This window comes from Arachis hypogaea, chromosome 6 (genome assembly GCF_003086295.3).
Source record: "Arachis hypogaea cultivar Tifrunner chromosome 6, arahy.Tifrunner.gnm2.J5K5, whole genome shotgun sequence".
NCBI lineage: Eukaryota > Viridiplantae > Streptophyta > Magnoliopsida > Fabales > Fabaceae > Arachis > Arachis hypogaea.
The window spans coordinates 77,026,872-77,054,600 of record NC_092041.1 but is presented as its reverse complement, the minus strand read 5'-3'; the positions used below and the strand labels follow the sequence as shown (position 1 = coordinate 77,054,600).

The window sequence follows — 27,729 nt, the reverse complement described above, 5'->3', positions numbered from 1 at the left end:
CTTCTTCTCCTTCTCCGTCAGACTCACCTCAAAACAAAGAGTAACAAACCCTAGAAATGATTGAGAGAGAGAAATAGAGTTTGTTGAAACGAGAGAGAGATTCAAGGAGCGGAGTGCGAGCGAGATTGAAAGCATGATCGAGATCGAGATCAAGTGAAGGATTACCATGTGTTCACAACACGCAGCGGAAGAAAAAGAAGGTAATCCTAAAGATCTATTTTGTACTTAAACTTTATTCCAATAATAAATATATAATAATATATAGTAGACGGATTCCTTATTGACTAATCATTCATTATAATCATAGAGCTCAAACTCTATACCGAGAGTTGACGGATTTCTTATTGACTAATCATTAATTCTACAAGTATTTAAATTATACCCAATATCCATTCAACTAGCACCCTAGGGTATTAGGTGTCCGGAATCAAAGTATAATAAATACATTGTTAATTATTATGACAGTCGCAGGTTAAAGGAAACTCTATTACTATGTTCATTTTGAGAATATCCTATTGACAATTATGCGGTAATTATAACCATTAGAAATTCTCAGAGTGGGTCAGTTCAATGGTCACATCTCTATATGCACCATCTATATATATAATTTAATAAATGAGATATATTAATCTTCATCCAATGAAGACCATTACACATATATATATATATATATATATATATATATATATATATTGATCTTTCCGGATTATTAATGTCCTTTTTAATAATCCTATAATCAAGAACAATTTAGATTAAATTATAAAAGATTTATCTCTCAATATTATGATCACAATCACAATGATAAATCTCTAAATTTAATCAAGGACCTTATTATATTAACATTATTTGACACATGATTGATTGGATTGTGGTCATACTCCTTATTCCCAACATAAAGATCACAAGTGAGATTGAGAGCGAAATTGCGAAGGTGAACAAGTTTTGGAATGAGATCACGCCGACAACTTTGACGCGTTGATTCTAGTAGGTTTTCTGATCTCTCTTCTGTCTCAGCCATTAGGTTAGGTCTCTGATATTGACTTTTAGAAAAAGAGAGGTTTATTTATTTTCATGTCAATAGGAATAGATAATACTTTTTTAATTTTTCTTAAAAAATGATATTATTTACTAACATTTCATTATAAATATTACTTTAAATATAATTTTATAATAATTACTAACACTCTAATAAATGTTAAGGGATAAATGTTACTAAATATTTAAACTGTAGTAATGAAAAGTACCTTAATAGATTTATTAATCATGGTGTGATGATAGAACTAAATCTATTAATGTATTAGAACATTTGGTTTCAATGTGGGTATGTGGCGACCTTATATAGATTAATAACGGGACCATGTTTTAAACAATTAGAGTCTTATTTATTTTCTTAGAAATAATAACTAATAAGTATATTAAAGTGTTTTTATCATCCTAGCTACTCCTATCATATATTAAATTGTTTGACATAATATATATCTACATTTAAATTATTATTTTTATCATGCATTTGTCTCTTTTATCATATGCTTTGTATTGAACTCAGTTCGTCCACACACTCTTGGTGTGTTGAGATTCTTAATTTTCTTTCAAATAAAGTTATAGTCTTATGACATAATTCGGGTTTATAAAACTGGTACCTTTCGTCATATTATAAAACTTGTTCATTTTAAAAGTATTTTTTGAATTTGTTACAAAAGTTATAACTTTTAATTTTAATAAAAGTAAACTGACTTTTGATAAATAAATAAATAAATAAAAGCACTATTTATTTCTCAAAAATTTCAAAAACATAAAATATAAAAAACATAAAACCAGAAAAAGATATATCCGATAAATTATCTTTTAAATATGTGCTAAGAAAAATGAAAAAATAATGTAATTTTATTTTTATAAATTTATACAATCATATAATATAAAAAAATCACGTGCAAAGTAAAATTATAAAAATAATAATACTAAAAAAACAAAAAAAAATAAAATTTATTTTATTTAATATTTATTAATTATTATAATAATTAATAAATATTAAATAAAACAAGTTATTTCTGTTTTTGGCTTTGTGATCTAAAAAATACAAGGGAGATTATCATTTCCGGATAACAGGTGTGCGTAGATAAATGCATGATATTAAAATTGAACTAATTTGGGTAAAGACATATCCATGAGCAGCAAAGACATAGTTAGAAACTTGGAATTTGGATGGGGCCAGGGTACCTCAATCCCCTGCTTATTAGCAAACCAACCTCCCATATGGCTTTTTCTTCGGAACTTGTAGACTGCTGAGATTCTCTTTTTCATGTTCTCAAAAACACCACCCATACCCCACACTTCCACCTCCACCACCCAAAAATGATACTTGCCACACTCTTCTCTCCACTTTCTCTTCTGCTACTCTTATTCTTCTCCTTCTCCACCTTGTCTTTTTCCCATTTCGTACCCACTTTCCCTTCTCCATCCAAGTTTCACCCTGAGCTAACCACCCAACTCTCTCGTTCTTCTTCTTCTTCTTCTTCATCAAATGGACTCTACGAGACAAAGTTCTTCACCCAAACGCTCGATCACTTCGATTACACTCCCCAAAGCAATCACAAGTTTCAACAAAGGTACCTCTTCAATGATACCCATTGGGGTGGCGCCAACAACAATGCTCCAATCTTTGTTTACACCGGAAACGAAGGCAACATAGAGTGGTTCACGCAGAACACGGGGTTCATGTTCGAAACCGCGCCACGTTTCCAAGCACTTTTGGTTTTCATTGAGGTATTGTATGTTAACTACAACTACAACAAATGTATCCATTGATCCATATCTACCTACCCCCAAATTAATTAAAGTCAACCTTGTACTGTGTCGAAGACATGGCCAATACTCTGAGATCTCAACCTTAATTAATTAACACTACTCTGTTTCGAATAATTGCAGCATAGATTCTACGGAAAATCAGTGCCATTTGGTGGGAACAGGGAGGTTGCATATGCAAATACGAGTACACTTGGGTACCTGAGTTCTACTCAGGCGTTGGCTGATTATGCCACTCTCATTATTGATCTGAAGAAGAATATCTCAGCAATTGATTCCCCTGTTGTGGTGTTTGGTGGATCCTACGGAGGAAGTAATAATAATAATAATAATAAAAGCATATCTCACCTGATTCATGTTTGGTATAAAATTTAATAATAATTTATTTTGTTTTGGGCAGTGCTTGCTGCGTGGTTCAGAATGAAGTATCCGCACGTTACGATCGGAGCCTTAGCTTCATCTGCCCCAATCCTTCATTTTCCGGGTTTGGTTTCACCCTATGTCTTCTCCGATACTATCGCCAACGACTTCAGGGTTTATAATCTTTCTCTCTCCTCCATCTATCTCCATTTATCATATTTTTATATATCTTTCCTTGTCTCACGATCCGCACAAAATTGCATGACATATTCAAAAGGGATCTGTGGAAATGGATATTAATCCACTTAAAATCTATTGAACTGTTCTCGTTATGCACAAATGACCCACATGTGAGTGGATCAGCAAATATATAAATCACTGTGTAAGAAAGAATAAACAAGGTTGAGATTTGTGCACTTCAATTTTATCCACTCAATCAAGCATGCGGGTGATCTTATAATTAATTATTAATTTTCTTGGTATTCACATGCATGTCACTGTGCAGATTTGAATATTAAAGAATAGTAATTTTTCTTTGTTTAATTTCTTGCATATATTATGACATATAGAGTGAGAGTGAGAACTGTTATAACGTCATAAAAAGTTCTTGGAAACAAATAGAGGATGCGGGAAAGACTGATAAAGGATTGAAGCTGCTGCAGAAATCATTCAGATTATGCAAGTGAGAGCACCATTATTTCTAATAATAATATTATTAAATTCAATTAAATAACTAATTTAATAATGGAGTATTTATTTATTTATTTATTTATTATTATTATTACAGGAATTATAGCTCAGATGATCTGGAAGGTTGGCTTCAATCGGCGTGGACATATACAGCGATGACAGATTATCCCACACCTTCCAATTTTATGAATCCCTTGCCAGCTTATCCAATCAGAAAGGTGCTTTTGCTTTAACTCTCAAAACATTAATTATTATTAAAGTTTAATAAGGAAAGCTAATTTTTCCAATCGGTCAATTTTTTTATATTATTTTTTATTTTAAAGTTTAAAATAAATTTTGAATTCTAAATTTCAACTCTAAATAAAAATCTTAAATAATTTTAAAAATTTTAAAAAATAATTTTTTAATAAAATAATTAATGAATAATATTGATAAATTAAAAATTAATTTCCTGTATTTATTTTTATTAGTATTACTATCACTATAAAAATTTAAAAGAGATTGATTTCAAGCCAAATTTTATTTTTTTTAGTCTGAATTAAAACTCCTTTCTTTTCGGTACAGTCCTTTTCAACATATTGTTTTTTGGTACAATCCTTGTCTAAATCTTTATTTGTGGCCAAAGGCTGTGTTGTTATGGATAAATTAATTATTATGTATAATTTATTATTTTAACAAATTATTCATGGTGTAATGATATATAACATCATACAAATAAAAAAATGTGTATAATATTTTTTTTATGGGAAAAACTGTGTATAATATTTCTACTCCCTTTTTGATAAATACGTTATCGAAATTGGAAATTAGTTAGAGTAAGCTGAGCTTATTTGATTTAATCAATTAATACTCACACTTATTAATCAATTATTCAATTACATACTCAAAAGCATTTTTAAAAAAATGATACTCTGAGATATCTAAATGTTGCTCTCTTTCTTTTTTATTTCTGAAACGTACGTTTTCTTTTTCTACAAGACTACCAATATACATTTCAGTCTATTTGAATAAAATATTCCTCAATATATATATATATATATGTTAGTGATAATTATTTGGTTGATTTAGAAAAAGAAATATAAAATATATCTATTATTCTAATATATTTTATTTATTTTTAATATTTTATCATTAATATAAAATATATAAAAAAATTTAAAATAAGTATTTTTGTAAAAAGTTAAAATGTTTTATATATCTAATATTACTATAATAGTAATAATAATATAAATGTGTATCTATTGTTAAAGTAATAAATTTCATTTATTTTAATATTATATCATTAATCATGAAATACATGAACATTTTAAAATTAATTTTTTGTAACATGTTAAAGTATTAAAAGTATTATTTAAGCATTTCGTAGAAGGGTGAAGAGTCATTTTCTCTTAAATAATCTAACTATCAACTTTGTTGAGATTGGGAAATTCAACTTATTTAGTAGTAAGACACTTTTAGATGTGTGGTGTGTGATGCATGAAATACTCATTCTTCATTATTGATATTATTGCTAATAAGAATGACAAAGAAACTGGATATCTACAATTTTTTGTTAAAAAATGCCACTCATTAGACGATCTGATCTTGTGCAAACAAAATATTGATATTATTTATTTTAAAAAAAATATTAATGTTATCTTGTTGGAAATTTGTTTTAATATTAAAAATACATATATTCATAATTAATTTTTAGTGTAAAAAAGAAAAGAGAGGAATAATGAGGGAGAAGATGTTAGTTAATGTGAAAAGAGTGTTTTGAGTTGGAATTGCGGGGTGTAGATGTGCGAGGCAATAGAAAAGGAAAAGAAGAGATCAACATTTGAGAAGCTGTACGCAGCAGCGAATATATATTACAACTACAGCGGCTCTGCCACTTGCTTCGACTTGGATGATCATTCTGATCCCCATGATCTCGGGGGATGGCAATGGCAGGTACTGCATACCTACCCTCTTTCTTTTCTATTTCCCCGCTTCTAATTTTATTCCGACTATTTATTTAAATAGGTTCTTAAAAAATATTGTATTAATTGTTTATGTTTTTAAAATGTAAAATATACAGATCATTTCATTATATTTTTAAAAATTTATTTGTCTAAATATAAAAATAAGTCTGATTAGAATAAGAATTTATATATATCATTTTTACAAAATTTAAAAATTTTAATGTAATAAAAAAAAATTTAAAGATAAAAACGTCTAGTACAAAATTTATTAGAGACATATTTAAATATATATTCTTTTATTATTTTATCGATTAAATGTATAAAATAATAATAAATATCAAGTTAGTTTAAATAATAATTCTTTTTAATAAAACTGTTAAAAAATAAATTAGAATCAATTTAGATCGGTTAGTATTATTTATATTTATATATAATATCTATATATTGATTGTAAGATTGTATATTTTTGTTACTTTAATTTTTCTAGCACCTATATATACTCTTATGTATTGTACCTTTCAACATACTTAATAATACACTCTTTGAATTACTCTCTTGTTTCTAATATAGTATCAAGAGTATAGGTTCCTTTTTTCCTATGAAATTCGTTCATAGCCCATTTATTTTTTTCTCCCAGAACTGTTCTTTGGCCTCATTTTTCGATTCTTTCCCAATGCTTTGGTTCGTCACCGCCATTACCACCGTCTTCGTCTTGTCGTCGCGAGTTCAACGAGCTCAAACCCATCGCGAGAAACAACCGGATGCTACGCCACGCGTCGCCGCAAGATCGATGTCCGCTTCCATCGTTTTCCTTCTCCAAACATCTCCAGCACTGTTTGATCTACAGCAACAATCAAACGGTCCAAAGCGTGCCATGTGTTGCAAAAGCAGCGCCTCTAGCAACCCGTGCACCGCCCTCACTAACTCAGCGTTGACGGGGCTTCCCTTCTCCACTCAGCTGTCGCCACGTCTCACCTTTCCTGCTGACGTGGTTGTTCACGTGGAATCTGACGTGGTAGCCTACGTGTCAGATAGTGGGACACTTCCTAAGATTTTTTGGTGAGCTCTTTTCGATTTTGCTATCTGTTTTTTCGTTTTCAGCCTCGAATTTGCAGATTTCTCTCCTTTCTTTGATCTTTGTATCTACTATTATGGAAAACTCAGATACTTTTGGAACAGACAGAAAGAGTAAATTTTGTCGTAACAGTACCTCTTCTCAAATTGTCCTTCTATTGAATGTCACACATGCCAACAGAAAGGTCACATCAACTACAATTGTCCACAACTGTTCTACCACTATTGCAAGCTCTTGGGACATTTGATTACTACCTGTCCTACTCGCCCACCACGTCTTGATCACCTCAAGTATCATTCTCATCACAACTTCTCTAAGAATGTGTTTGCTTCTGCTGTTGCTACTACTATTGAATCTACCACCTCTGCTCCTTACAACTCGTCTCCTGTCTCTCTATGTGATATTGTGTCTCTTCTTAAGCATCTTCTCTCCCTTTCTGGTAATACTCTTACTGCTTTTTCAACTCCTTCAGGTAATTCTAAATGGTATTTTGACTCCGGTTACTTTAATCACATGTCTCCTTTGTGTTGTCTCCTTTGTGTTATCTTTTCTCGTCTTTTTCTGCCACTACAAATGCACCTTTTGTCAATACTGCTAATGGTTCCCTCTTGCATGCGACACACAAGGGTTCTATTTCCTAGTCAACTCTTAATCTCCCTGATACTTATTATATTTCCAAATTGAATTTTTACCTTATTTCTGTTGGTCAACTTGTTGATCTCGGTTTTGATGTCAATCTTTTCATTTCTGGTTGTCGTGTACAAGATCGTCGGATGTGACAAATCATCGGGACTGGACGTAAGGTCGGAAGATTGTTTGAACTCGAGAATCTTCATATTACTCATGTGCCAAATCTCTGTGCTGCTTCTTCTTCATCTACTCTTCACTTATGACTCAACGTCTTGCCTACAGCTCCTTACAAAAATTTTGTCCTCTTGTGCCTCAGGGTGTTTTGGGTCAGGTTAATAACAAGTTTTTTGTTTCTATTTCTTGTCAAACTGTCAAACAACTTGCTTTATCTTTTCACAATAATTCATCTCTTGCTTGCTTTCCTTTTGATCTTATCCACTCTAATGTTTGGGACCCTACTCCCACCGCTTCTATGGGAGGAGCTCAATACTTTGTCATTTTCATTGATGATTATTCACGCTTAGGTTTATTTGATGACTAATCGCCATGAGCTACCTTAGATTATATTAACTTTGCCACTATGATTAAAACTCAGTTTTCCAAGGTCATTAAGGTTTTTCGACGCGATAATACTATGGAATATCGTGATTCCAAACTTTTAACCTTTTTTGTAGAACAGGGTACTTTGTCTGAGTTTTCTTGCCCTGGTACGTCTCAACAAAATGGACGAGCTGAATGCAAATACCGTCACATTCTTGAATCTGTTCATGCAATGCTTCTTTCTTCTTTGTGTCCTGAGCGTACTTAGGGTGAAGCTGTTCTTACTGCTGTTCATGTTATCAATAGACTTTCTTCTTTTGTTCTTGGTAATATTACTCCATTTGAGCATCTTTATCATACCTCTCCAGATTACAGTTTTTTTCGAATTTTTGATTGTTTGTTTTGTTCCTTTTCAGCCTCATGAACATAGTAAACTTGAACCTTGGGCTCGTATGTGTTGTTTCCTTGGTTATGACACAGAATACAAGGGTTATCGTTGTTGGGATCCTCTCTCTGGATGTATTTGTATATCTCGTCATATTGTCTTCTAGGAGCATCACATGTTTTCTCGGTTCTTATCTTTTGAGTTCATTCCTCCTACTCAGTCACCCTTTTTCTCTAACCCTAATGTTGATCTTTTCTAGTGATGATTCTACAGGTTCTATCTCGAGTCACCCTCTACAGCCTCCTGCTCTTTCGTCTTCTCCATCTCCCGATGATTTCAGACCGGACGATGATCTTACTCCTACCATCATGCCTCCTTCTTCTACTCGTTCTTCTAGGATAAGACATTCACCTCCTCATCTTCTTGATTATCATTATTTTTCTACTAATATTAACCTAAGTCATTCAGAGAAGCCTCCACAAATCTAAATTGGCAGCAAGCAATGTAGAAAGAAATTCAAGCACTTGAAAAAGCACACACTTAGGATTTGGTTGATCCTTCTAATAAGGAAGTTGTGGGAAGTAGAAAGGTATACAAGATCAAAACTTGCTCTGATGGTTCTATTGACCATTATAAGGCACGATTGGTTGCTCAAGGTTGTATGTAAAAGCATGGTATTGACTATGAAGAGACTTTTACTTCGGTTGCTCGTCTCACATATGTTCAAGCTCTTCTTGCCATTGCTGCGATCAAAAAATGGTCTCTCATTCAGATGGACGTGAAGAATACATTTCTTAATGGAGATTTGAAAAAGAAGGTCTATATGAAACCACCTTCGGGTTATCCTTGTCCTTCTAACAAAGTCTGTCTCTTTCGCGAGACATTTTATGGTCTTAAGCAAGCTCCTCGTGAATGGCTTGATAAGTTCAGCACCACTATATGCAATATCGGTTTCACTTGCAGCCCTCATGAGAATGCTCTCTTTATTCGTAAAAGTGAACGTGGAGTTGTTCTTCTACTTTTGCATGTTGATGACATGATCATTACTAGTGATGATGTTGATGGTATCTCTGATCTCAAAGTCTCCCTTCACTGTACTTTTGAGATGAAAGATCTTAGTTCTCTCAGTTATTTTCTTGGTCTCGAGGTCATATCTACAAATAATGGCACCTATTTCTTTCAAGTTAAGTATGCTTCAGATCTTCTTGCTCGCGCCGGAATTATAGATAGTCGCATTGAGTCTACTCCCCTTGAGCCTAATGTTCGATTTACCCTTATGGATAGCACTATTTTGGATAATCCTACTCTTTATCAATAGTTAGTTGGAGGTATCATCTATTTGACTGTCACCTGACCAGACATCACCTATCCAGTTCATGTACTTATCCCGTTCTTGTTAGCTCCTCGTACTACTCACTATGTGGCAGTTCTTCGCATTCTTCGCTACATCAAAGGCACCCTATTTCATGGTCTTTATTTTTTTGCCCATTCATCTTTGTCCCTTCAGATGTACTCAGATACTGATTGGGCTGATGATCCCATTGATCGTCGTTCTATTACTGGTTATTGTTTGTTTCTTGGTGACGCTCTCATATTCTGGCGAACTAAGAAGCAAACGTTCACTTCTCGATCAAACACAAAAATTGAATACCGTGCTCTTGCTGACACCAGTGTTGAGGTTGTCTCGATTCGTTGGCTTCTTGTAGATTTGGGTGCTCCTCAATCATCCCTAACCGATGTCTTTTGTGACAATAGCAGTGCTATTCAGATTGTGCATAATGATATTTTTCATGAACGCAACAAACACATTGAGATTGATTGTCACTTTGTCCTGCAAAGTCTCATTATTAATGCTATTTGCCTCGCTGCTGTTGGAACTCTGGATCAGACTGCCGATATCTTTATGAAAGTTCATCATCCTACTCATTTCCGGACTCTAGTATCCAAACTCAAGATGGTATCCTTAGCTCCTACTTAAGTTTGAAGGAGGATGTTAGAGAATAAATTAAAATCAATTTAGATCAGTCAGTATCATTTACATTTATATAGAATATTTGTATATTAACGATAGGATTGTATGCTTTTATTATTTTGATTCTTTTAATACCTATATATACCCCTATATATCGTACCTTTCAACATACTCAATAATATACTCTTCCGATTACTCTCTTGTTTCTAACAAAAACAATCACAAAATTGAACTCTTAAAAATGGTACATATATGAAAAATGTATCTTTAAGACTTTTCTATATAAAAAGTTTATTTTTAATTTTTAGTACCAACTTTATTTTTTCTCACTCATTATTTTTCCAAGTTAAGTTCATAGTGATAAGATTTATAACACAAAAAATAGTTAGATTTAACGTTTATAAAATTTGTAACCACAATTCCAAATGAATACTAATATGTGTATAATAAATAAGGGTTAATATTCGAATAGGATTTTAAAAAAATATGGATGAGACAATTTAGTTTAGAAAATTTAATACTTTCATTCGATTTTTGAGAAATATCAATGTGAGTTAAATTGTTTCTTCTAAGATGTATTAATATGGGTTAATTAATTAGTTCTTCTGATAACTTTCAATTAACGTATCAGTTTAAATGTCACACAATATTTTAAAAATATAACACATAGTAAATTTTATCTCACGCATCAACAAACATCAGTTGACATATTCATAGGACATTAACAAATTAATAAAATGACTAACTTGACTAGTGCTAATATTTTTCAATGACCAAATTATGTCCTTGAATATTTTAAGAGACCTAATGCAGTATGTGTAAATTTTTAAGGATTATTTTGAACATGGAAAATGGTAGAAGGCTCACATTTTTAACATGAAAAAAAAAACAAATAGAATAGTGTTAGTTTAAGAGTAAGATAAAAACACAAAAAAAAAATATTACACTTAAAATTTCACTTTTGAATATTAAGTCTATTGGTATCATTATTTCTCTAATCTTCTCTCAATTCCTTCTCTTTTAAAATTGGCATCGATACCAAAGTTAGGTACATAAAACATTAGGAGAACTTTTATTTTCCTCCATAGAAAATATATTTATACATCATAATGTTTTTTAAGCACAGATATAACATTTTGTAATATTTTTCTGTTTTTAATTTTTATATATTATGTGATGGATATCAATATGAAGTGGGACATTTTTCATAATAAGAAATTAAGAATCTCCCTAACATTAGACTGTCTCTTTTTGGTGTCATAACTATATCTCATAATACTTGCCATTGAGCACTTGGAAGGCCCCAAAAACTGAGTCCAAACACAAAATTCTGATAAATAAATGACCCAATTAATTTAACATGGACAAGAGCACATTTTTTTTTCTAGCAGAGTGATTATTCAAGAACGTAGCGTCATTGGTTATTAACTTTTCTGGAGAAGATATTGCAAATCCAATTTCGATATGTTATTGTTGCTCTGTTTCCAATTAAAAATGAAACAGGCTTGTTCAGAGATGATTATGCCTCTTGGTGTGAGGAAGGAAAGCATGTTCCCTGAATCTGAATGGTCATACAAAAGTAGATCCGATTCCTGCCAATTCTATTACAATACAACTCCTAGACCCCATTGGATCACCACTGAGTTTGGCGGCTATGTCAGTATATTTTTAATTAACTACTACATTAAATTATTCCCTGCATGCTTAATTAGCTCCCCTTAATGTTTATTGATTTTTCGTCAATAACGTTTCTCTGCAGCATATTCACCAAGTTCTGAAAAGATCCGCCAGCAACATTATCTTCTTTAACGGTTTAAGAGACCCTTGGAGTGGTGGAGGGTACGTATAATATTTTTCTGTAATTACTTATAATAATTATTGTCGGGATACATGAGTAGTTATATATACGTTTAGACAAAGTAAGAAAAAAGACATAAAAAAAAAGTTAGAGTAGTGTTTATTGACTATATAGAAAAGATGATAGAATTTGTAGAAAAAAGATTGGGAGAACATTGGATTAATAGAAGAATAAATGAGATAAAAGGTAGATAGAGAACAAATAGTAAAAGACCCAAAATATTATACATAAAATAGCCCAAAAAAAATTTGTGTAAATAATTTTACAGTAAATAATAATATATGATAAAATTCAATAATATTATTTAATTTAAAAATATTTGATAACAAAAAAATTAATTAAAAATACTTTAAATTTGACTTATTTAATATTTATTAATTATTATTTAATAAATATTAAATAAAATAAATTCTGATTTTTTCTCTTTTTAACATTATTGATTATTTATATAACTGATTCTATTTAATAAAATAAAATTTTATTGTTGTTGTTGTTTTACTTATAATTATTTCACTATGTATTCAATCGCATTTAACAAAACGCTATGACAACTATGTGTTTATGTTACAGGGTATTAAAGAGTATATCAAAAACTTTAGTAGCCATAGTTGCAAAAGAAGGTATATTTAATTTTCCTTTTCCGTTCTAAGCTCTATTAATTGGGGGCGTTAATTATTACGTAATCTTAGAGAGATAAAATAAATAGTCAGAATTTATTTTATTTAATATTTATTAATTATCGTATTAATTAATAATATTAATAAGATAAATTATAATTATTTTTAGTTAATTTTTTTAATTATTAAACATTTTTATAATTATTATATGAAAATTTTTTGGGATCAATAATTTTTAGTATTTTAGCCATTATTTAATCATTACAAATATTAAATTATCAATTTATTAATTTATGTATATAAATTCTAAAAAACATAGATATAAATTATATTAATTTATAAGTGTAAACTATATAAATTTATGTGTACAAAACTTTAATAAATATAAATGTAAATTATATATTTCTTCTATATAAAATAAATATTTTTTTGTAAAAAATATTTAAAAAATTAATGTAAATTAATTATTAATTAAATACTGATTAAAAATAATAATATTTATTACTATCTAGTATTACTCTTATTATGTTATGTGAACACATTCATACAGGAGCTCATCACGTAGACCTAAGGTACTCAACTAAGGAAGATCCAAAGTGGCTCACACATGTGAGGGAAAAAGAGATAAAGATCATAGCAAGTTGGATCAAGCGATACTACAGAGACCTACAATTATAATCAGTAATCACTCTCCTCATTACTTTAACTTAATTACTTTGTTTATCATTTGGAGCAGAGTAATACATGTGTTTTAAATGGAACAAAAATGTAAAGGGCACCGCCAATTAATAACTCGCACTTTACGTGCGTGCGTGCTGGTTGATATTACGCTCAGAAAAAGAAAACTATGTTCGTTTGAAAAATGGATGAATTTGTCAATTATCAGCCTAGAGCAGTGTTGATATCAAAGAATAATGGATTCTATTTCCATACATTTATGTTACATTGTTAATAAACTACGATTTCTTACAATAAAAGTTGTAGAATAACTTTATATCAGGAAAATAAAGTAGTTTGATAACACTACTACTCAAATTAGTAATTTGTTAGATAATATGAAATATTTTTAGTAATTTTACCGAACAAATCTAACTTTTAATAGATATCAAATTAATTTATGTCTTTGTGATTATATTTATTAGCGTTTAAATTTTTTATGATAAAAAATTATAGTTAATTGTATCTTAATTATACATGTATAAAAAAAACATGCGTAAAAAACTAAAAAATAAAATATTTTTTGTTTAGCGAAAAAAATAGAAGACAAAAAACAAAAAAAAAGGATGTATCGAACATAGGATTTGGTTACCTTTTTGAGAGGTTATCGAAGATGTCTTATATAGACAACTCCAATTAAGTTTTAATTCGAGCAAATCTTTATTTTGGTTTCTGAGATTCCTGCATCCTAACTTTTTTCTTTTTCTTCTACTTCTTCCTTTCACTCACCGCCACACCTTGTTGCTTGTTTTCATTTCAGTGAACACAAAAATACAGACACATTCATTAGCTTCAGTTATGTTCTATTTAAAAAATTATTCAGTTGCAATAACCAAACTATAGAAACGTAATTTTTTCATCATCGTCATGAACCCCTTTTCAGTTTTTGCTCTTAAAACACAATCTTTCACTTAAATTCGTTTTTTTTATGGTTTTTTTTTTCAATTTAGATACCCACAAATAAATCATAAAAAGCTTATCTTTACAAAAGGGTAGGTAGATAGATAGATCTCAAGTCTCAAAATTCTTAAACCTCCATTAATGGCGTCATGCCCTGCAAATTCAATCACCTACAATGGCAGCTTGTGTACATGCGTCTCTGTCTATGTTCTGAACAACAATGCAAAAAGTTGCACATTTTTTTCTTCCCGTTCGAGCATAACCACAGATTCTAGTGTTGAGTGTAAGACCCAAAAATTTTGGAAAAATCTTATTAAAGGTTAATTTTAATTTATTTATTTATTAAGTATTTTAATTTTAGAAATTATTTTATTAAAGATAATTAAAATAAATTTTGATTAATTAAGTTTAAAATAATTTAAGATTTTATCTGATTTTATAATTATTGAATTATTTTCAATATTTAAATTATAAAGTTTAGCAAATGTAAAATAATAATAATTTTATACGATTTGGTTTAAATAATTGAGTCGAAATTTAATACTTTAATTATTTTTACAAACAAAAAAAATTTAATTAATTATATTATCTTATATTTTAATTAATAAATAAATAGGTTTTTTTAAAAAATAATTTTAAGGAATTAAATAGAATTTTAAATTTATATAATATACTCTAATTTTATTAAAATTTACCAAACTCCAATTAACTCAAAATTCCTAATTTTACTTTTGTCCCAAATTAAACCGTAATTCCCAAATTAGAATCCACTAACCCTAACCCCTCACCGCTACTCACATCCACCGCCACACTTTCCCTTTTTATCATCAACAGCCGCCAAACCCTCAACCCTCCTCCTCACTCTCACAGAGGACACGCACAACCCAGCACACACCCACACCTCCCCTTCTCCCTATCAGCAGCTGCCAACCCCATTTTCCTTTTTCCCTCACGCGTAGCCTACAACCCACACAACAGAGAGAAAGAGATCCGAGAAAGCGAGGGAGAAAGGCATGGCGCCGCTGACTGGGTACTAACGCCGTCCAGCTCGCGGCCGCCGTGTCCTGTTGTTGTCGCCGTCGCGAATCAGATCTGAGGAGAGAGAGAGAGAGAGAGAGAGAGAGAGAGAGAGAGAGAGAGAGAGAGAGGAGGGAAGCCGCGCGTTGCCGCCGCACCCAATCGCACCCTCGCCGTGAAGCCATCAACGCTGTTGAGGAGCAGAGCCAAGAAGAGAGAGAAGGTCGCGGGCTTGGGACTATCGCGCCGTTCACGAAGCCACTACATTGTTGCTGCAGTTGAGGTTGCCATCACCTCTGACGGGTTCCGCCACGAGGAGAAGCTCAAGTGAAAATGAGGGAGGACGCGACCAGACGTGAATGGAGGGAGAAGCCAGGCTCACCGGAGAAAGAGGAGGTCTTGTGGCCGTGCCTGGCCGCCTGAAAGCTTGATGGACCACCACAGTGACTGTCGCTCTTTGGTTCAGTCCTTATTCCTTAATACGGTAAGCGTTTTCGTTTTGGAAATCCTTTTAGTCACTGTTCTGTTATCATACACTGAGGTTTTGTGGTGTTAATTGCTATAAGATTGAGTTTCGGTTATTATATATTGCGATTATAGTTGTTGTGGTTGATGCGAAAGTGGTTTGGAGCAGAGATTACGGCTGCTGCGTTGCGGATCGAGAGGAAAATGGAGTTTTATCACGTAATTGAGTCACAATTGAGGTAGGAGTTTTCTTAAAATTTATTTTATCTTATAGAGTTGTTATAAATAGATATTAATGTGAGAAATATACGTCTATGATTATGATTGTCTTATGAATATGGTTGTTTGCTGGACTGAATGACTGATTGCTTGATTGCTTGAGTGATGTGTAATTATTGAAAAAAAATTAGTTTGTAAAGTTAATTAGTTGATTATTATGAAAAGCGGTTTTTCTTGGTTTTGAAGTTAATTTGATAATGTAAATGAATCGGCTTTGGAAATGATTTGAGATATGAAAATGACTTAATTTTGGAAGCGGTTTAATTTTGAAAAAGATTTATTATTGGAAATGGTTGGATTTGAAAATAATTTGATATTAGAACTGGTTGAATTTTGGAAAATAATTGAGATTTGAAAATGGTTGAGAAAGGGTTTGAGGAAAGTTTGGATGGGACCTGAAAAGGGTGGCAGAGTCTGAGTTTTAGAGGAGAAGCTGTCGAAATTTTATAAATTTGGAAGTTTCGTTTAAAGTAATTATTTAAAAAGATTTGGTTTTAAACATTATATGTTTTAAGATTGATTTACTTAGAAAAGAAAGAATTATGTCTTGAATTGGGATTATTGATGAATAGAATGGAAAGAAGGATGATGAGGATTGACTTTGAAATATGATTTTTGAATGAATTTGGAAATGAGATATGGATTGACGAATGATGATGATATTGAGAATGACTTAGATATTGATGAATGTTGAATGAATTATTCATATGGTTTATGAATTTGAATTATCTGAGACACGAGTTTTCCTAGGTAGACGTAGTGGCTTGCCACCACTTGCTCCAGGTTGAGACTCGATACTCTGTTGACCCTACAACGTAAGAGTGACCGGGCACTTATAAATTCTCGGAAATGGTACTCCCTTTGAGCAATTTGATATATATATAGATGCATGTCGGGGGACAGTCTAAGGGTTTAGCAAACAGGACTTATCGGGTTGGCTGTATAACCGACAGATGAGCTCATTAGCCATAGGACAGATATGCATCATATGCATTTGCGTGCCTTGTTTGGGTTTGCATTTGTTTTGGTTTGCCTAACTGTTTAACTGTCTCTAATTGCTATCTGAGCTACTTGCTATAACTGTTACCTATGCCTGTGTTTTTCTTGTCTATTTTGCCTGTGTTTGTTCTAGTGTGGTACTTTTGAAATTGAGTTTTGGTGTTGAATTGATGATAATGTTGGTTGATTGTGTGATTGGTTTCTGATTGAGGTTTAGTGAAGTATGAATATCAAACTAGTTTAGCATAGGCTTGATGAACCTATGTTTGGAACAGGTTGGTCATTCATACTATTAGGCAACTTTTAAGATTCATTTATTTGAAAAGGGAGTTTGGATTTCTGGTTAATTAACTAATTTCTTTTAGAAATGTTTTGAATTCTTTTATAGTTAAACCATTGGTTTTCAAAGGATTCATAAGACAACGGTAATCACTGAGTTTAAAAATAATTTTTTTATTAAATATCTTCTTATGACAATTCTAAAAATCCATGGTGAGACCGTGTGGTTAGGTTCTCACCCCCCTACAGCTTTATCTTTTCGGGAGACGAATGAAGAGGCTTACGAAGAGTTTTATCGCAATTTTGCTTATTCAATTCTGTTGTATTATTAGTTTAATTGCTATGTATTTTTCCCTTGCCATCAATATTGTATTTTAAAAGAGGGATATGAATTTTATGTTCTGTATGTATATTATATTCATAAGCTACTTATGTAAGAACTTTTGTACATATGTATATGCTTGCCTGTTTTCAAGATAAAAAATATTTTTTTCGGTTTTTCAAAGAGAACTGCGATACAGTTTCGAATCAGGCTCCTATTTTATTATTATATATATGAAGTTGTCGTAATGCTTCTTGCTATTAGTGTAGCACAGCCGGAAGTGTGATATTCTGATAGTGAGGGTGTTACATTGACTACTATGCTCTTGGCTTCTTTGAGACACTCTATTTTTGACAAAATCATGAATGTTACTTAACAGAATTAGTTTCAGCAAGTGGTAGAGTTAGTTAGAGCTAATTGAGATATTTATTAGAGTAGGTTATCAGGTACTGTAACTGCATAATTAGCTAAGTGTACGCATGTGTATATAAGGTAAGTGAACCTTAGTGAATGATGAGTTTTGCATTTATTGATTCAATTTCTGTCTCTCAAATTTCTCTTCTCTGATCTCCCAAACTCACACACTCTCAACCTACTCTTGCGGCACCTTCAACATGGTGCGGTGAGCGTAGACCCTAAGAGGGTAGCGTGTGTAACGAACAGAAGATTGAAGAAGATGAGAGGCTGAATCTCTGTACCTATTCACAATTTAAGGATTGTAAAGTTTTTATCTTGCAAATCAAACAAGATTAGACAGCAATGGTGGAACCGAACAACAACACATCTTTTGGTATTGATTTGCATGCATTGAGTAACGTGCTAAATCAAATTGCTTCGATCCAGGCACAAATCAAACGAAATAGTCTCAGTTCGAATCAAGATTTGTCAAGTCTCTATTACTTGCATCCATCAGAAAGTACTAGTATTCCTCTCACTTTAGAAGTTCTAGACGGAAAAAACTACAGTTCTTGGATAGATCTATGTTGTTGGCATTAAGTGCAAAGAACAAATTGAAGTTTATAGATGGTAGCCTAGCAAGACCAGAGAAAGATGATAGTCTATATGAATATTGGCAAAGATGCAACACTTATGTGTTGGCATGGATCAATCTTTCATTAAGCCCTAGCATTCGTCAATCGGTGATATGGAACAACATAGCAAGTGATCTGTGAAATGAATTGAAGCGGTGATACTACCATGGTGATAGATTTTGAGTGGCCGAGCTGTACGAGGAGTTTTACGCAATCAGGTAAGGAGAAATGGATGTCACAACATATTACACGAAGCTGAAGTCAATTTGGGAAGACATTGAGAACTTCAGATTGATCCTGTCATGTGAGTGTGGAACAAGATGCTTGTGCTCCTTGGGAATCGTCAGGCAGTATAAGGTGGAGGATTAGGTAACACAATTCCTAAGAAGATTAAATGACCAATACTAAGGTGTAAGGTCCCAAATTATGTTAATGATCCACTCCCTAACATCAACAATGTCTTTTCACTGCTCACACAGCAAGAAAGGCAGAATCACAGCCTCGAACCTATCTTAGACTCAAAGTTGCTCGCATGCTCTGCTTCTAACTCAAACACTACAGACTATAGTCAAGGTAGAGGGAGAGGTAGAGGTAGAAGAGGTAGGTGTCAAGCTGGTGCAAGGGGAGGTGACAGAGGAAAACTACATTGCTCATATTGTGAAAAATTGGGGCACACTGTTGAAACATGCTATAAGAAGCATGGCCTTCCACCACACTTAAGGCAAAAGTATGGTGGAGAAAAATTGCCAAATGGTTCTTACAGCACAAGCAATACAATTGAAATTATTGTTTTCTCTAAAAAATTGTATCTTGTCAATGCATTGTATATACCATCCTTCAATTTCAAACTTATTTCAGTTTCGAAACTCACTGCATCCCTGCATTGCATAATGAGATTTTCTGAAATTATGACACAAAACATTGTTGCTGCAGGTCTTTATACACTAAATACAGATAGGTTAAACCTCATGCAATCATGCATCATGAATGTTCAAAAGTCATCCGACAATAATATCTGGCATCTTAGATTAGGACACCCATCTTTATATAGAATGACCACAATGAAAAAGAAATACAATTTCATTACTTGTAATAATGTTGATGTACCTTGTAATGCTTGTTAGTATGCGAAATTGTGATTCACACTTTTCACAATACCGCATAGCTGACCAGCAAGTGCACTGGGTCGTCCAAGTAATATCTTACGTGAGTAAGGGTCGATCCCACGGAGATTGTCAGCTTGAAGCAAGCTATGGTCATCTTGTAAATCTCAGTCGGGCGAATTCAAATGGTTATGAGTTTTTAATAATTAAAAGATAAATAAAACATAAAATAAGATAGAGATACTTATGTAATTCATTAGTGGGAATTTCAGATAAGCGTTTGGAGATGCTTTGTTACTCCTGAACCTTTGCTTTCTTATTGTCTTCATCCAATCATGCGTGCTCCCTTCCATGACAAGCTGTATGATCCTCTCAGTGAAAATGGTCCGGCTACGGTCTCTGTACGACTAATCAACTGTCGGATTTTTCGTCTCGGATGAAAAATACCAGGCATAGCTACCGCAGGGCTAATCATCTGTCGGTTCTCACTAGCGTCGGAATAAGATCCATTGATCCTTTTGCACACTGTCACTGCTCCCAACATTTGTGAGTTTGAAACTCCTCACAATCATCCCTTCCCAGATCCTACTCGGAATATCACAGACAATGTTTAGACTTTCCGGATCTCAGGAATGCTGTATATTGTTCTAGCCTATACCATGAAGATTCTAATCTCAGATTTAGATGCTCTGTTGTCAGGAGAGACAATGTGAATCGTTGATTAGAGACCCAAGAGAATATCCTCTGGCTGTCGTCCAATGACTACGCTGAACATCATGTAGACCGCTGGTGGACGAAATTGTGATACACAATGGCGCCAACAAATTGGTCGCACAATTGTAATCTCACTTCTTTGTCACAACTTGGCACAACTAACCAGCAAGTGCACTGGGTCGTCCAAGTAATAAACCTTACGTGAGTAAGGGTCGATCTCACGGAGATTGTCGGCTTGAATCAAGCTAAGGTCACCTTGTAAATCTCAGTCAGGCGGATTCAAATGGTTATGGAGTTTTAATAATTAAAAAGATAAATAAAACATAAAGTAAAAATAGAGATACTTATGTAATTCATTGGTGAGACTTTCAGATAAGTGCATAGACATGCTTTGCTCCTGTTGAATCTCTGTTTTGCTACTGCCTTCATCCAATCCTTCATACTCCTTTCCATAGCAAGCTGTATGTTGGGTTTCACCGTTGTCAAAGGCTACCTCCCGTCCTCTCAGTAAAAATGGTCCAAAATGCACTGTCACCGTACGGCTAATCATCTGTCGGTTCTCGATCATGTTGGAATAGGATTTACTATCCTTTTGCGTCTGTCACTACGCCCAACACTCGCGAGTTTGAAGCTCGTCACAGTCATCCCTTCCCAGATCCTACTCGGAATACCACAGACAAGGTTTAGACTTTCCGGATCTCAGGAATGGCTGCCAATAACTCTAGCTTATACCACAAAGACTCCGATCTTTCGGAATGGAGGCTAAGAGATACACGCTCAATCTAAGGTAGAACGGAAGTGGTTGTCAGTCACGCGTTCATAGGTGAGAATGATAATGAGTGTCACGGATCATCACATTCATCATGTTGAAGTGTGGCGAATATCTTAGAATAAGAATAAGCATGAATTGAATAAAGAATAGTAGTAATTGCATTAATACTCGAGGAACAGCAGAGCTCCACACCCTTAATCTATGGTGTATATAAACTCCACCGTTGAAAATACATAAGAACAAGGTCCAGGCATGGCCATGAGGCCAGCCCCCAAAATATGATCAAGAGATCAAAAGATGATCAAAAGATGAAAATACAATAGTAAAAGGTCCTATTTATAATGAAACTAGCTACTAAGGTTTACAGAAATAGGTAAATGATGCAGAAATCCACTTCCGGGCCCACTTGGTGTGTGCTTGGGCTGAGCATTGAGCTTTACATGTGTAGAGGCTTCTCTTGGAGTTAAACGCCAGCTTTGGTGCCAGTTTGGGCGTTTAACTCCAACTTTTATGCCAGTTTTGGCGTTTTGACTTCAGAATAGGGTAGAGAAGGGGCATTTGAATGCCAGTTTGCGTCCTCAAAACTCGAGTAAAGTATAGACTATTATATATTGCTGGAAAGCCCTGGATGTCTACGTTCCAACGCAATTGAGAGCGCGCCATTTTGAGTTTTTTAGCTCCAAAAAATACACTTCGAGTACAGGGAGGTCAGAATCCAACAGCATCAGCAGTCCTTTGTCAGCCTCTGAATCAGATTTTTGCTCAGGTCCCTCAATTTCAGCCAGAAAATACATGAAATCACAGAAAAATACACAAACTCATAGTAAAGTCCAAAAATATGAATTTTTTCATAAAAACTAATAAAAACATCCCCAATAGTAGTTAGATCCCACTAAAAACTACCTAAAAACAATGCCAAAAAGCGTATAAATTATCCGCTCATCACAACACCAAACTTAAATTATTGCCTGTTCCCAAGCAAATGAAAACAAAATAGGATAAAAAGAAGAGAATATATAATGAATCCCACAGTATCAATGAAACTTAGTCCTAATTAGATGAGCGGGGCTTGTAGCTTTTTGCTTTTGAACAGTTTTGGCATCTCACTTTTTCCTTTGAAATTCAGAATGATTGGCATCTATAGGAACTTAGAATTTTAGATAGTGTTATTGATTCTCCTAGTTCAGTACGTTGATTCTTGAACACAGCTACTTTATGAGTCTTGGCTGTGACCCTAAGCACTTTGTTTTTCAGTATTACCACCGGATACATAAATGCCACAGACACATAATTGGGTGAACCTTTTCAGATTGTGACTCAGCTTTGCTAAAGTCCCTAGTTAGAGGTGTCCAGAGTTCTTAAGCATACTCTTTTGCTTTGGATCACAACTTTAACCACTCAGTCTCAAGTTTTTCACTTGGACCTGCATGCCACAAGCACATGGTTAGGGACAGCTTGATTTAAAGACTTAGGCCTGGATATTATTTCTTTAGTCCTCCTATTCATTAATGCTCAAAGCCTTGGATCCTTTTTACCCTTGTCTTTTGATTTAAAGGGTTATTGGCTTTTTTTGCTTTGCTTTTTTTTTCTTTTTCTTTTCTCTCTTTTTTTTTGCCATTTTTTTTGCTACTTACTTTTTTTTTATTTTTCCCTGCTTTTTCTTGCTTCAAGAACCAATTTCATGATTTTTCAGATTATCAATAACATTTCTCTTTGCTCATCATTCTTTCAAAAGCCAACACTTTAACATTCATAAACAATAAAAAATATGCACTGTTCAAGCATTCATTCAGAAAACAAAAAGTATTGCCACCACATCAAAATAATTGAACTAATTTCAAGATAAAATTTGAAATCCAAGTACTTCTTGTTCTTTTGTATTTAAGCACATTTTTCATTTAAGAGATGTGAAGGATTCATATAGCTTTAAGGCATAGACAGTAGACGCTAATGATCATGTAGTAAAGACACAAACATAGATAGAACATACAGCATAAAGCCAAAAACAGAAAAATAAATAGACAAGGAGATTAAGGAATGAGTCCACCTTAGTGAGGGTGGCGTCTTCCTCTTGAAGAACCAATGGTGCTTTTGAGCTCCTTTATGTCTCTTCCTTGCCTTTGTTGCTCCTGTCTCATAGCTTTTTGATCTTCTCTAATCTCATGGAGAATGATGGAGTACTGATGAGCGGATAATTTGTACGCTTTTTGGCATTGTTTTTAGTATGTTTTTAGTATGATCTAGTTAGTTTTTAGTATATTTTTATTAGTTTTTAGTTAAAATTCACTTTTCTGGACTTTACTATGAGTTTGTGTGTTTTTCTGTGATTTCAGGTATTTTCTGGCTGAAATTGAGGGACCTGAGCAAAAATCTGATTCAGAGACTGAAAAGGACTGCAGATGCTGTTGGATTCTGACCTCCCTGCACTCGAAGTGGATTTTCTGGAGCTACAGAAGCCCAATTGGCGCGCTCTCAACGGCGTTGGAAAGTAGACATCCTGGGCTTTCCAGCAATATATGATAGTTTATACTTTGCCCAAGATTTGATGGCCCAAACCGGCGTTCAAAGTCACCCTCAGGAATTCCAGCGTTAAACGCCGGAACTGGCACCAAAATGGGTGTTAAACGCCCAAACTGGCATAAAAGCTGGCGTTTAACTCCAAGAAGAGTCTCTACACGAAAATGCTTCATTGCTCAGCCCAAGCACACACCAAGTGGGCCCGGAAGTGGATTTTTATGTCATTTACTCATCTCTGTACACCCTAGGCTACTAGTTCTCTATATATAGGACCTTTTACTATTGTATTTTCATCTTTGGACATCTAGTTCTTAGATCAGATCTTGGTTCTTCTGGTTCCCTCTCTGGGACCGAAACCAATGATCACTTTTGTTCTTATGTATTTTCAACGGTGGAGTTTCTACACACCATAGATTAAGGTGTGGAGCTCTGCTGTACCTCGAGTATTAATGCAATTACTATTGTTCTTCTATTCAATTCCGTGAGATCAGAGTCTTCGTGGTATAGGCTAGAACTGATGGCGGCATTCAAGAGAATCCGGAAGGTCTAACCTTGTCTGTGGTATTCTGAGTAGGATTCAATGATTGAATGACTGTGACATGCTTCAAACTCCTGAGGGCGGGGCGTTAGTGACAGACGCAAAAGAATCACTGGATTCTATTCCGGCCTGATCGAGAACCGACAGATGGATAGCCGTGCCGTGACAGGGTGCGTTGAACATTTCCACTGAGAGGATGGGAGGTAGCCACTGACAACGGTGAAACCCTTGCTTAAGCTTGCCATGGAAAGGAGGAAGAAGGATTGGATGAAGACAGTAGGAAAGCAGAGAGACGGAAGGGAAGGCATCTTCATACGCTTATCTGAAGTTCCTACCAATGAATTACATAAGTATCTCTATCTTTATCTTTATGTTTTATGCGTTTATCACCATACCCATTTGAGTTTGCCTGACTAAGATTTACAAGGTGACCATAGCTTGCTTCATACCAACAATCTCTGTGGGATCGACCCTTACTCGCATAAGGTTTATTACTTGGACGACCCAGTACACTTGCTGGTTAGTTGTGCGAAGTTGTGTTTATGCCATGGTAGTGAGCACCAAGTTTTTGGGGCCATTACTAGGGATTATTTGAGTTTTGAAAAGTATTGATCACAATTTCGCATACCAAGTTTTTGGCGCCGTTGTCGGGGATTGTTGAGTTTGGACAACTGACGGTTCATCTTGTTGCTTAGATTAGGTATTTTTTTTTCGAAATTCTTGAAGATGAATTCTAGAGTTTCATGATGATTTGTTGAAGTCTGGCTGGCTGAGAGGCCATGTCTAATTTCATTGGACCGAGGTTTCAACTTATCATCACAAGAGCTTGTTGATTTCTATCAATCTTGCTTTTGGAGCAGTGATCTGCTAAGGCTTGGCTGGCCATTGGCCATGTCTAGTGTTTTGGACCGAAGCTTTCTTTGAAAGCTTGGCTGGCTGTGAAGCCATGTCTAATTCCTGGACCGGAGTCTTAGACTAAACATTGCATGATTCCTGGAATTCTCATTAAGAATTTTGATACCTTTATCCACTTTATTTTCGAAAAATCCAAAAAAAAAAATTTACAAAATCATAAAATCCAAAAATATTGTATGTTTCTTGTTTGATTCTAGTGTTTCATTTTAAGTTTGGTGTCAATTGCATGCATTCATTCATGTGTCTTAAGGATCTTCAAATAATTCTTGATGATTTCTTACTCTAATCTTTGAATTCTCTTGACTTGAGTGTTTATGTGTCTCATATGCATTATCATTAGTGTTAGTAGTATACAAACTGCTAAGTTTGGTGTCTTGCAAGCATTGTTATTTGATTTTAGTTGTATTTTGATTTTTCCTTATTATTAAAAATCCAAAAATATTTTTAATTTGTGTCTTCTCAAGTCAATAATACAGAGAATTGAAGATTCAGAACATACAGCAGAGGAATTGCACAGAAAAAGCTGGGCGTTCAAAACCCCCAGTAAAGAAGGACAGACTGGCGTTTAAACGCCAGCCAGGGTACCTGGTTGGGCGTTTAACGCCCAAAAAGGTATAGTTTTGGGCGTTAAACGCCAGAATGTGCACCATTCTGGGCGTTTAACGCCAGGATGGCACAAGAGGGAATATTCTGTTTTTCAATGCAATTTTTTTCAGGTTTTCAAAGTTTTTCAAAATCAAATCTTTTTCAAATCATATCTTTTCAATCATGTGTTTTCAAAATCAATTTCTTTCCTTTTTCAAAGATACTTGCTATCAATTAATGATTTGATTCAACATTTCAAGTATGTTGCCTTTTCTGTTGAGAAAGGTTTAATGTTCGAATCATATCTTTTCTTGTTAGCCAAGTTTTTAATTTTCAAAATCAAATCTTTTTTAAAATGTTTTTCAAATCATATCTTCTCAATCACATCTTTTTAAAACTAATCATATTTTCTTAACCACATCTTTTTCAAAATAATTTTCAATCAAATCTTTCTGATTTCTAATTTCAAAATCTTTTTCAAAAATCACTTGATCTCTTTCCCACTCTTGGTTTTCGAAAATTAATTAGTGTTTTTCAAAATGTTTTCAAAATTTCTTACTTAATTTTCGAAAACCACTTCCCTTCTTCTCATATCCTTCTATTTATGGACTAACACTATTCCTTAATGCAAAATTCGAACTCCATCTTCTTTGATAAGTTCGAATTTTCTACTTCTGTCTTCTACTTTTCTTTTCCTCTGACACCTCAAGGAATCTCTATACTGTGACATAGAGGATTCCATATTTTCTTGTTCTCTTCTCTCTCATATGAGCAGGAGCAAAGACAAAGGCATTCTTGTTGAGGTTGATCCTGAACCTGAAAGGACCTTGAAGAGAAAGCTAAGAGAAGCCAAAGCACAACTCTCTGTAGAGGACCTAACCGAAATCTTCAAAGAAGAAGAACTCATGGCAGCCGAAAACAACAATGCCAACAATGCAAGGAAGGTGCTGGGTGACTTTACTGCACCTACTCCCGACTTCTATGGGAGAAGCATCTCTATCCCTGCCATTGGAGCAAACAACTTTGAGCTTAAGCCTCAATTAGTTTCTCTAATGCAACAGAATTGCAAGTTCCATGGACTTCCATTGGAAGATCCTCATCAGTTTTTAGCTGAATTCTTGCAAATTTGTGACACTGTCAAGACTAATGGGGTTGACCCTAAGGTCTACAGACTTATGCTATTCCCTTTTGCTGTAAGAGACAGAGCTAGGACATGGTTGGACTCTCAACCTAAAGAAAGCCTGGACTCTTGGGAAAAGCTAGTCAATGCCTTCTTGGCAAAGTTCTTTCCACCTCAAAAATTGAGTAAGCTTAGAGTGGAAGTCCAAACCTTCAGACAGAAGGAAGGAGAATCCCTCTATGAAGCCTGGGAAAGATACAAACAATTAATCAGAAAGTGTCCTTCTGATATGCTTTCTGAATGGAGCATCATAGGTATTTTCTATGATGGTCTCTCTGAACTGTCCAAGATGTCTTTGGATAGCTCTGCAGGAGGATCTCTTCATCTGAAGAAGACGCCTACTGAAGCTCAAGAGCTGATTGAAATGGTTGCAAATAACCAATTCATGTACACTTCTGAAAGAAATCCTGTGAACAATGGGACTAGTCAGAAGAAAGGAGTTCTTGAGATTGACACTCTGAATGCCATATTGGCTCAGAACAAAATATTGACTCAACAAGTCAATATGATTTCTCAAAGTCTGT

At 33.9% G+C, this 27,729-nt stretch overlaps 1 protein-coding gene and 1 non-coding gene across 8 annotated transcripts; one reads left to right on the top strand and one right to left on the bottom strand.

Annotated features, from left to right (window-relative positions):
• Positions 1–2,098: 2,098 nt before the first annotated feature.
• Positions 2,099–13,804, top strand: LOC112696733 (uncharacterized). 7 transcript variants are annotated; one of them, XM_025749575.2, is made up of 10 exons: positions 2,099–2,763; positions 2,926–3,115; positions 3,203–3,336; positions 3,732–3,844; positions 3,950–4,070; positions 5,632–5,784; positions 11,901–12,053; positions 12,157–12,236; positions 12,826–12,875; positions 13,423–13,804. In XM_025749575.2, exons 1-10 carry the CDS (start codon positions 2,353–2,355, stop codon positions 13,548–13,550), a joined length of 1,533 nt encoding a protein of 510 aa, XP_025605360.1. In that variant the 5' UTR covers positions 2,099–2,352; the 3' UTR covers positions 13,551–13,804. The 7 variants fall into 7 exon arrangements, 6 of the variants coding, with proteins under 6 accessions (XP_025605360.1, XP_025605362.1, XP_025605361.1 ...); XR_011862366.1 differs by lacking the exons at positions 11,901–12,053; positions 12,157–12,236; positions 12,826–12,875; positions 13,423–13,804 and adding exons at positions 6,433–6,854; positions 6,960–7,309; positions 7,636–8,040; XM_025749577.2 differs by lacking the exon at positions 5,632–5,784.
• Positions 13,805–27,332: 13,528 nt separating this feature from the next.
• Positions 27,333–27,440, bottom strand: LOC112699970 (small nucleolar RNA R71). Its single transcript, XR_003152900.1, has one exon. It is a non-coding gene; the product is annotated as a small nucleolar RNA R71 (small nucleolar RNA).
• Positions 27,441–27,729: the final 289 nt, after the last annotated feature.

Bases quoted from the DNA above. Each gene is read 5' to 3' on its own strand.
- LOC112696733 (XM_029287547.2), top strand. From the start codon at position 2,353: ATGATACTTGCCACACTCTTCTCTCCACTTTCTCTTCTGCTACTCTTA. The intron at 3,337-3,731 runs GTTTATAATCTT...TATGACATATAG, and splicing joins CTATCGCCAACGACTTCAGG to AGTGAGAGTGAGAACTGTTA. The intron at 5,785-6,432 runs GTACTGCATACC...TTTTTCTCCCAG, and splicing joins TCGGGGGATGGCAATGGCAG to AACTGTTCTTTGGCCTCATT.